The sequence below is a fragment of the Choloepus didactylus genome, chromosome 8 (assembly GCF_015220235.1).
Source record: "Choloepus didactylus isolate mChoDid1 chromosome 8, mChoDid1.pri, whole genome shotgun sequence".
Taxonomy (NCBI): Eukaryota; Metazoa; Chordata; class Mammalia; order Pilosa; family Megalonychidae; genus Choloepus; species Choloepus didactylus.
In genome coordinates this window covers 81085529-81096009 of record NC_051314.1, presented here as the reverse complement: position 1 = coordinate 81096009, position 10481 = coordinate 81085529, and the positions used below count along the sequence as shown (strand labels likewise).

The window sequence follows — 10481 nt, the reverse complement described above, 5'->3', positions numbered from 1 at the left end:
GCTGGGGTGGATGGTGACCTGGTGCCTTCATGTATACAGTCTCTTTTGAGCTTGGTAAGATCCTGGGGAGGTTTTCTCGCTCTGACAGAGGTGGGCAAGCTGAGGCCCAGAGAGATGAGTACAGCAGGTGTGTGCCAGAGGAGGGACCTTACACGTGTGAGGCTTGCTTTTTCTTCCCCTGCACCATGCCTTCTTCCGTGAGGGGAAAGAATACCCCCACCCCACACTTCCCGGAAAAATCAAAAGCATTGAGCAGAGAGGCCTGGCTGTAGGGCCTGAGGAAGTTTCTTCACCGATTTGCAGGTTTTGGCTTTTACCCTGGCCCCTTGGTGTTTAGGACAAGGGGAGAGATGATCCTTGTTCTCAGCAAGGGCCTCTTCTTTAATGGCCACTGTTTTCTCAATCCATCTTTGCTAATGGAATGAACTCTTGGATTTGGGATAAAGGGAGGCGGTCTCCTCACAGCTGGATGAGGGAACACATCCCAGAGTTTTGGAATCCAAAGGGAAGGCAGCTCAGGCTTTGGAGGGCCGGCAAAGCATCCACACAGGACACTGCCCTTCCCCACCTTGGGCCAAGTGCCAGGGTGCAGTACTGCTGTTGTCCAGCAGGTGGCACCCACAGGACAGTCACAGCCGGGCAGGGTGCGGGTCTTGGAGCTCTAGGTCTTCCAGCTGCACGGCAGCCTGCCAGGTGGTCGTCTCTTCCTCATGTCTTCCAAGAAAAAGAAAACCTAGGCCACCCTTCCTCCTTGGCACCCTGGAAGCTAGGCCTCCCACCTATCGAGTCCCCTTTTTCTTCCTGCAGCGAGTAAAGGCAGGGTTAAGGGAGAACAACCCCCTTCTCAAGGCTCCTGCCCAGTTTCTCCCAGATGGGCAGGAGCGTGGGGGGCTGCAGAGAGGGCAGACCAAGAGGGGAGGGGTCTTGGATTCTCCAAGTTGGGAAAGAAGGAAAGTGCCAAGGACCTAACATCAAATTTATCACTTTTTAAAAACAAGAGATTTTCCCCAAAAGTGAAGAGATGAGAAACAAATCCAGTGTCCATGCGTTCCCAAACTGCAGCCTTGATTCCAGGTGCCCCCTTCCCTCAGACCTGTTGTGGGGAAAGGGGGCGGAAAGAGAAGGGGAGTGAGAGGCCAGAGGGTCCCTAAGGGTTGTCGTGCCCCCTCCCCCTGTGGTCTGCCTACCCATCCTATTTGTCAAACACCTAACATCTCAGGAAGGTTGTCCTGATTCCTGACACCAGTCTCTACTCCCTTGTCCAGTCTATGCAGGGGGCATGAGGACTGTAAAATCAAAACTCAGGAGGTTATGTCATCAATGTCTCTACCTCCAGGCAGGGCCACTGCTCACTCAGCTTAGGCAGGTGAAGATCTCCCTCTGGGTTCCCGATGCTCTTTATCAGAACATCCATGGCTTGCTTCTGTCACTAATGGAGTGAGCTCTTGGAGTTGGGATGAAGGGAGGATCCAGAAGTCCTATACAAAGTTTGACCTCAATCCCTTCTGCTACAGCTTAATCCCATTTCTCTTCGCCCATCAGAGGAGACACAGTCCTATTACCATATAGACTAACTTTCAGTGACTAAAATTGATCATTTGTTCCCCTTTTCTCTGACTTCAAATCCTAGCCCCTTGCCCCTGTCCACACAGCTGTCCCCCTGTGGCCCAGGCAGCCAGCCTTGAGGTCTTACCGAGTTGGCTCCCTGGGAATCCAGTGGCGGTATGTGAGTCAAGGGCTCCTCTGTGTGGCGTTTCTCACTGCCCCTCTCCTGAGTCTTAGGCATGGATCCTGCAGGCTCTATGGAGGGAAAATAGGTGGGGGAAGGAGAGGCAGTGTTTATGGAGGCCTTGGAGAGAGAGAACTACTTCTGTTCACCCCTCCCTACACCCCAGTGACTCCTGGGAGGGGCCAAGAACAAGCTGGGAGGAATCAGGCAAGAGCAACAGAATTTTCTTTACCACAATTACTACTATAGGTTCACTATTTTTTAGCTGCAAACAGAAATCCAAAACAAAAACAAAAACCTCAAAAAAGTATGTTTTTTTTCCCCTTTTAAAAAAATTTGGGTACAAACCCCATGTGTGACTAAACTGGACCTGAACTTATACGAGACTTTTTACGGTCTTCATCCCACTTAGTGGGACCATTCATTTAATTGCAGAAATAATCAAAACATGTTTGATTATAGGGTGTTCCTCTGAGAATATTATGTAGTATACAATATATGTCCTGTATCGCCTTCCTACAATTCTGAATTCTGAAATACATCTAGTCTAAGGGACTGTGGGCATATATTAAGCACCACCAGCTACCGTTTAATGCATGCATTCTGTGTGTCAGGTAATGTGCTAAGAATCAGTCTTGTTTCATTTTCGCAAACAACCCGGTGAAATAAGCATCTTCATTGTCACTTTATAGACTGAGGTTAAATAAGTTGCTCCAGGACTCTCGGCTGTTCACATGGCAGAACGAGGATTCTAGCCCATGAGTGCTGTTTCCATCACAGTGGGACCCCCCCATACAGCCATAATACAGAGCTCTGAGCTCCAGGTTGGGAGGGGTTGGCATCATTTTGTAAGGAAAGGTGAAGAGACATAACTACCTGCAATACATGCAAATATCCCCATATTCTCAAGGTAGTTTTTGACTATTACTAGACCTCTTCCAGACTGCAGGCCCCTCCCAATGGGTAAGGCCTGCTTCCTCCTGTGCTGGGAACAGGATGCCTGGGTCCCTCCCCAGCCTGAACATACTTTGTGCTGCTGCAGAGGAGCTCAGCTTTGACTCCGCTTCTGTGTCTGTGATCCCGGGTGGGTGGGCCTCCTGGGTCCCTGTGCTCTCGGTGGCTCCCTCAGGCTCCTCTCCCTGCTGCTGTTGCCCCAGGTGATGTTCAACCATCATCTGGAGCTCTGGAGGCAGAGAGACAGGGAGGGAGCCCTGGACCCGATGGCCCAGAGGCTTCCCTAGGGACCCTCAATTCAACCGCCTCACTGTAGGGTCATCACATTTCGCTGGGTGTTTGACTTTTCCATCCACTGAGATCTGAACAAGGAGGGGACATTAGCTAGGGAGTAAGGAGGGACTAAAACTAGACCATAAAAAGGGAGGGGGCGGGGAAGGGCCGCTAAAACAAAACAAATTACTAACTTGCTGGGATACCTGGCTTCCCCTGGGGGCAGGAGAAAAGACTCAATTTAGATTCAAGAAATATTTGAGTAACTTCTATGTGCTAGGCATTGTGCTGGCTGTATTCACAAGCATTATTTTATTTAACTGCCACCATGAGGTAGTAGTCGAGGCTCACGAGGTTAAGTAGTCGCCAAGGCCACACAGTCAGTCAGTGACAGAGTGGAGTTCAAACCCTGGTTTGTCTAGTGACAACTCCACTACAATAAAGGCAGGTTTAATGACCTCCCGAAGATTTCTTCCTCCGGGAGCCTCGGGCATAGAGGAAAGAAAGGGCGTGGGAAGGGTTTTCCGAACCTTTCATTGTAGGTGTGGTCCTTGTCACCTTCTTCCGTTGCCGTGGAGACATTGCCAAAGTGGACTGTGCGGGACACAGAGCCAGGTGGGTGCCGGCCCCTCTCCCCACCGCCCCGGCCTTGCCATGCTTTCGGACCAGAAATTGGGGGTTGGTTTGGGTTTTGGAAAAGGGGGGAGGAAAACTTCTGCTTCTCTAGCCACTCCCACAAGGGTGAGCAAGGAGACTGTGCATATGTGGTTGTGTGTGTGTGTGTGTGTGTGTGTGTGTGTGTATCCAAGCTCATTGCAGCCGCGTGTGTGTGTGTGGGTGCAAGTGGGGAAGAGGGAGTCAAAAGATCCCACAGATGGGGGTTCTGGGGATAATCCCCTAATGAGTCTGTGGGTTCTCTGGGCAGCTCTGGGTGGGAGGGGCCAGCTCACCTTGAGAAGTGGGTTGGGGATCCGGTCTTCATCTATCTCTGAAGAGAACAGGGAAAGGAGAAGGTGGCAAGGACAGGGAATCCTGGGTCCCCATAGAGCTTACTTCCCGCAGGGAGGGGACTCTGCAATCACCTCCCTCCCGATCTGGCCCCTTACATCTGCCCCCAGGAGGTTGGCCCTGCAGGCGGCCCCAGGCCTCTCCTCTCCTCAGCTCCCCTCCTGCTCTGCTGACTGGCTTGATCCCTTGCACTAGTCCTGTCCTTGATCTCGGGGCTGTGATCACTGCATCTCTGTCCTTATGTCAGACCTGGAGGTCCCTGAAGGCAAGGTTTATCATCCCTTTGCTATCCCCTCCCCCCATCTTCCTCTTTCCAACTCTTCCCCCAACCCAATGTCCACAAGAGAATCCTGCATGGGAGGGAACACTGGACAGAGAAGAGCAAATTTATCCTGTGCAGAGTCCAGGAAGTTACAGTCATTTTTGGTGGTTGAGGGAAAGCCGGAGACCAGGGCATTCTGAATTCCAGTTTAGCTTATCGGCCTGACCACCTCTTCTCGCCTGACATTCTCTGAGACCTTATTCTCTCCCCAGACCTTGATGGTGACCAGAATCCCAGCTGCTTCCTGAGCTGTTTCTAACCTTCCCCTTCCCCTCTGGGGGCCAGGAAGAGAGCTGATGGAGGCAGTCCCTCCCCGACACAGCTGTCACTGCCTCCGGGGGTGGGGGCAGCAGCCTCTCGGTTGCTGAAGAAACCTCAAAGGCTGTTGCCACAGCAACCAGCACTCAGTTGACCACCCCAATTCCTGGGGGGCTTAGGAACCAGGTGGTCTCTCTCCCCTTCCTAGCACTGCTCCATCTTTCCAAAAGCAAAGGAAATCCACTGCTCCAGCCACCACTCTCCTGCCTCTGGGATCGAGGAAATTTCTGACTCTTCAGATCTGCCCTTTTATGTTCCAGCACCCACCTTCTCTACTGGGACCCAGCTGTCTGTAGCAGACCCCACTCCCTTCAGCGACCCATTCCTTGGGTTACCTGGAGATGACTGGTCACTGGTCAGCACGAGGGTGGCAGGGGTGGGGCGGCGCCTCCGAATCTGGGGGAAAGAGAAAAAGAGGGAACAGGTCAAGTGCATGTGGAAGCTTTTCAGTCACTACCATGCAGCACCCCACCCCCTCACCACCGCTCAGCAACATAATCCAGGCTAGTCCATGTAACACTGGACCCACTATCCCAGGGTGGACATCTTCGGGCCTCCCACCCCTCCTCTAGGGAGAACTTCTCCCGATGGCTCAGAAGACCACCCCAACTTACTGTATCCCCCACACCTCCCTGTCCTGTTCCTCCGTCTTCCCCTGGTCTTGGCCCCAGTTTTCTATCTCAGAAGTTAAATCTGCTCTATGCATCGATCTCTGGCCTGCTGTCCTTCCATCTATCCTGGATCAATGGTCAGAAATAACCTGAGAGGGCACGGGGCTTCTCCCTCAGCCTCCCAGCCCACCACCTAAACAGATGTTAACCTTTTGTGGGCCGGCACCTGCAGAGAGCCTCTCTCATCCCACCAGTGCGGAGAAGGAAGGGCTGAATGAGCATCTCCCCTGCCCCATGCCCCTCACTCTCTAATGCCCTTCCTGTGTTTGGATCCATAGTCTTTCTGATTTGCCAGTAAAGAGGGCCTGGGGAAATCCTTGTTATGGCAAATACGATACAAGGAGAAGCCCTGGGCAGGACCCCGGTCAGGGCTTAAAGCTTCACTGAAAAATTTTCTCTTCGGTTCTAGGTCTCATCCTAAGAAATTAACATGTAAGAGCTGATCGGCTGCTAGGCCTCTAAAGTTCCTTTCTGTGCTGCTGTTCTTTTGTCATGCTGCCAATAAAGTCCATTGTTGTTGAAGTCAGTCTTGGATGTGTAGTTTTTATCCTTTCTCTGGAGGCTTTAGTGGCTTGGGAGTAAGGGGGATAGAGGGTTTAGAGTCTCCTCAGCTTCTTCCAGAGCATCAGTGAGGAGGAAAGGCTAATGGGGCAGGGAAAGGAGCACAAATTTACTATTTAGCATCATCACCACTGGGGATGACGTGTGGTGGGACATTTGTTCTTCTCTGTGCCCAGAAAGTGGGTACCAGCTACAGCAAGAGGGGCTGATGTTGGCCTGAGAGGGGTCTCTTTCCAAAGAAGAAATGGGATACATGGAATGGAGGTATGGGGGATAAGGTGCCCTTTTCCCAGGAGAATCCAGTAGCATCTGGTTCTGGTGGCATTTCAAGGTTCCTGACAGTAACAGTCCTGTGTGTGTGTGTACATGTATCCACTGCACAAACATTGACCGTGAGCCAGTTCTGGCTATTTCTGGTGCAAATGGGCTGGGTGCCAGTGTGTTTCGTGTATGTATATTCTTTTACTAGGAGAGGACCCTTCCTTTCTATTTCCTTCCTGCCTGGGATTGGTTAGGGAGGACAGTGGAAGAGGCAGGGAGACCGTGGGGTGGAGATCGTGGGGTGGGGATGAGTGGGTTGAGATAACATCTGTATTGGAAGCCTGTGAAGGAGACTGCAAGTATGGCAGAAAGGGGCTTTGAGAGGGCAGCAGGGCTCCAGGACCTTTGACAGGTTCCCTTCCTTAACCAATTTTTTTGCCTTGGACAAGATTTCTAAGCACTCAGGGTCCTTGGGAACTGTGATGTCCTACAGCAAGAGGGAGTAAAGTCAGACTTCGTGAAGCAGTTACCAGGCACCTGAACCAGGGTGCTAGTGGATGGCTGTTTTCTTTTTCTTGTCCCTATTCCAAATCCTAGCTCTAAGGACAACTGGAGCCTTCACTCTGATTTATGTTCAAACCAGTCATGGCAAGGACCTGGTAGTTGTGGACACCTCTTCACCCACTCTGTGCTCCATAATCCAGACCTTCCAGCTCCTTTCAAAACTATCAGTCTGGGGTTGGAGATCCTGTCAAGCCTGCCTACATTCTTGGTAACATAGCAGGAGGAGGCTGAAGGTTAGACTGCAGGTAGGATTTTAGGCCCAGAAGACACAGATTTCTGAAGACTAAAGAAAAGCAGGCCTAAGTCCCAGCTCTCTTTTCCCCTTTGGCACCTTAGCACTGCCCCACGTTTCTCCCCTGTCCCCTCAGATCCCTGAACCAGCTGGTCTACCCTCTCCCCCTCCCGACACACAACTACACCTGCCTCCTCTCATACCAAACAGATGCAGGTGTCAGGCAATGAGACCTGTCTGTGCCAGCAAGATGCAGTTCTGCTTGGAAACTCACCCCCAACCTCTACAGCCCATCCTCTTGGGCCCTTTTTCCTGGGCTTGAGGTTATCCTAGCCAGTCCCCTGCCTCCAGGCATAGCAGCTTCCCCAGATCCCAAGGGAATCCTCCCCATGCTCTCCATCCTCATCCTCAGGAGGGTTGTGAAGTCTCCCCACAATCCCTCTTGCTGTCATACTTTAGAAGTCTGGAATTGTGGCTCAACTCAGACTAGGGAGAGGATGGGACACAGGTTTAGATTCCAGTTTTGGGAATCTAAAGTTATAGAGAGAGTGTGTGTACCCACTCTTTCCCTTCACATCCAGACCTTATTCTACCAAACAGCTGGAGCAACAAAAAAAAAAAAAAAACACCTTCTGTAGCCCATCCCAAGAGATCACAAAATTTTCTCAGGTGGGGAGGCCCAGCCAGAGCCCTGACAGCTGGCTGGGGGAGACAGAGAGCTGACCTTGTGAGAAACAGGTATTCTTTAGGAATGGGGATGTCTGGGCAAATGGATAGGGAATACAAAAAGAGGTGGAGCAATGAGTAAATGAGCAAATAGTTGGCAAAAAGGCCATAGTAAGGGTGACCATGGGTGGGCACCCTCTCCACACACATGCTCACTCTCACTGAGACACACAGTTGCTCGCACACTCTCACACACTGCCCGCCTCTGCCAGTCTGCTCTGAGCTAAAAATAGGCCAGGCCACCAGGAGGCTGGGCCAGGGCCCTGGACTCCCACCCCTCCAGCCAAGGCCCCAGTGCTGCTTTTCACCTGCAGGTTGCTCATCTTGGACCCCAGCCCCTAGAGAGCCCCTCCCTTTGGCTTCTCAGGGCCACTCTCGCCATCCCACCCCACTCCCCTCTCCAAAGGGCAGAAGTTGGGAATAAGAACCCTTCTGTCCAGACTTGCAGGAGAAGGGTGCCTCAGCCTGCAGACCCACTAGCCCCCTCCCCTAAACGCCAGTCCTCTTGGTTTTCTTCAGCAGATTCTTTTGTCACTCTTTGGAGTCCAGAAGATGCACCCCCAGTCAAGGAGGCAACTGGGCCAGCTGTTTCTGCTCTTCCAACACCTACAGCACCAGGATCCCTCCATTATATCCCCGTCTTACTCCCTCCGGTACTGCTCTGTACCCCTTCGGTTCCCCACCAGCTCAGAAACTCTGGTGGGAGTTGATAGGGTGGGGGATGCAAGATTCGTGAAAGGGGGAGGGGTCGTGTCCTTAGGCAGGTCCCCTCCCCCAGGGCTGGGGAGGTAGAGAGCGACCCTCCGGGGACAGGCATCGAGTAGGGGCGCTCTTCCTTCTCCCCATCTCGAAGAAGCCCAGATGCGGGGATGCGGCTCCGATGGTGGGGGAGGGGATAGAGGACCCTCAAACTGAGCCCGATAGCCCTCAAAGGGGCGCACTGGTAAGGGAGGACTGGGCAGGGATTCCGGATCCCCCGGTCCAGGAGTCTCTGGTCCTCCGCCAGGCGAGTCCCCTGCCGCCCCGCCCTGCTCCGCACCTGCTCCGCCGCCTCGGGGTCAAGGTGCGGCTCCAGCAGCGGGACGGTGAACTGGATCTTCCGGGGGCTGTTGTCTTGCTCCATGGCTGGGCCGGCGGCCGCGGGACCCGCGCTGCGGTGGGAGAGAAAGCGGCGGGACTCGGGGCTGGGGCGGGCGCGCTCCCCGTCTGCTCCGCTCCGGCCCCGGCCCCAGCCCGGCGCGCTCCGGCTCCCGGCTCCCGGCTCCCGGCTCAGCGGTCCCGGCTCGCGGGGCTCGGGGAACTCTGCCGCCGCCGATTGGCTCCGCACCCGCCTTTCCTGCCCCCGCCCCCCTCCGCCTGCCAGGAACCTTAACCCCGTCGTGACTGCGCTGGTGGCTACGGGGGGTCACCGCCTCGCGGCCGGGAGAGCTGGGGCGTGGCCCGGTCTGAGTTGCAGACGACAGCTCCAGCGGGTACCCAGGTATCCTCGGAATTCCGGGCAGGGATTGGGGGTGGCGAACCGCTAAGTAGAACTTCTCCAAGCTAGGGCAGATTTTAGGGGCTGGGAGGGTGGAGGGGCGCTGCGGAAGGCGAGGGGCGTGGTGCGGCGAACGCGAGGGGATTTCATTTATGATCTTAAGTGGGTTTGTCTTATAAAAGAAAAGAAGGAAAGGGGATTTAGGCATGCAGCAGGAGGGATTAAGGTTAGACGTGGAGGGGAACTTTCCCGTAAGAGGAGAACACTAGAGGGGAGGGGAGAATTTGGCGCGGGAGGAGGTACGGGATGTGAGCACCCATCCTGTGTTCACTCAGCGATAGGGAGTTGGAGTTGAAGACCTTAGAGGGTCTGCAGAGGCCGGAGCTCTTTCTTGAAGTGCTGATGGCCGTGGGCGGAGGGCTGGGGGAGAGAACCATCTGGGACTCAGCAGAAGGAGTAATGGGGGTGGGGGAGCCAATAATGCTTGTGAAAGAGATTTCTCTTTCTGCTTGCTAAATTATGGGGATGGTAAAGTAGGTGAAAGGCTTGCAGGGAGAGAGTGCTGGGGGTTGGAGAGGAAACTCCTTTGGCTGTGTGGCTTGTTTACAGATGGAGTTGGTTTCCAATTTCACTATAGGCAGAATGAAAATGATCTGCTGCAACTGAAGGGATGGGAGTTAGACTGTGTGAAGAACTTACTTGTTTGTGGGGACCAGGATGTCAATCAATACTAGTGAGTGAGGAAGATAGAAGGCTATTCAGAGGAATGGTTGGGCACAGTCCCAGGAACTGGCGGTGGGGATGGGAATTGGGCAGAGGGAGGGGCACTGGGGAGGGACAGGGCTGGATGCGTCTTCCAAGGGGGAAAAGGGAGGAGAAAGCACAGGGGTGGAGAGGAGGAGGGACTGGGAGTGCTGGGGAAGGGCCAGGTTCCTGGAGATCTGTCTTCAGCCTTAAATGAGCAGCTATCAAGTTTCATACAGATTTTTGCCTGGTTCTCTGGGGACTCTGGGATCATCCTTTCCTCTCCTCCTCAGCCTCAACCCTCAGTTGCCTCCTCTCCTGGGCAGCCCTTCCCTAGCCTCGATTTCATATGGTCCCTTTCCCTCTTACCTCCCAAAATAACCTGTACCCCCCCCCCCCCCCAGAGGTATCTCTTTACACATGCCAGGCCCAGCTCAGTTTTCTGGGGGCAGGGTTGGGCTCATAGGGTCCTACTGGGCCCTGAAGGCTCTGGCCAGCCAAGCCCATTTGCACATTAACTGGCCCCTGTTTTCCAGCAGTTGGATGCCTGGAAAGAAACCCTACACCCAGCCTGCACCTGCAGTGCCCCTTTGCTCTCTTTGGTGTTGCAGGGCCAGGCTGGGAAACAGCTGGTTGGGTTT

General features: G+C 53.8%; 1 protein-coding gene across 1 annotated transcript; it reads right to left on the bottom strand.

The window, feature by feature from the left end:
* Positions 1-360: 360 nt before the first annotated feature.
* On the bottom strand, positions 361-8894 carry PPP1R1A (protein phosphatase 1 regulatory inhibitor subunit 1A). The gene is made up of 7 exons (XM_037845378.1): positions 8659-8894; positions 4940-5000; positions 3907-3944; positions 3487-3550; positions 2757-2912; positions 1694-1800; positions 361-1093 (listed from the first exon to the last, which is right to left on the bottom strand). Exons 1-7 carry the CDS (start codon positions 8740-8742, stop codon positions 1088-1090), a joined length of 516 nt encoding a protein of 171 aa, XP_037701306.1. The 5' UTR covers positions 8743-8894; the 3' UTR covers positions 361-1087.
* Positions 8895-10481: the final 1587 nt, after the last annotated feature.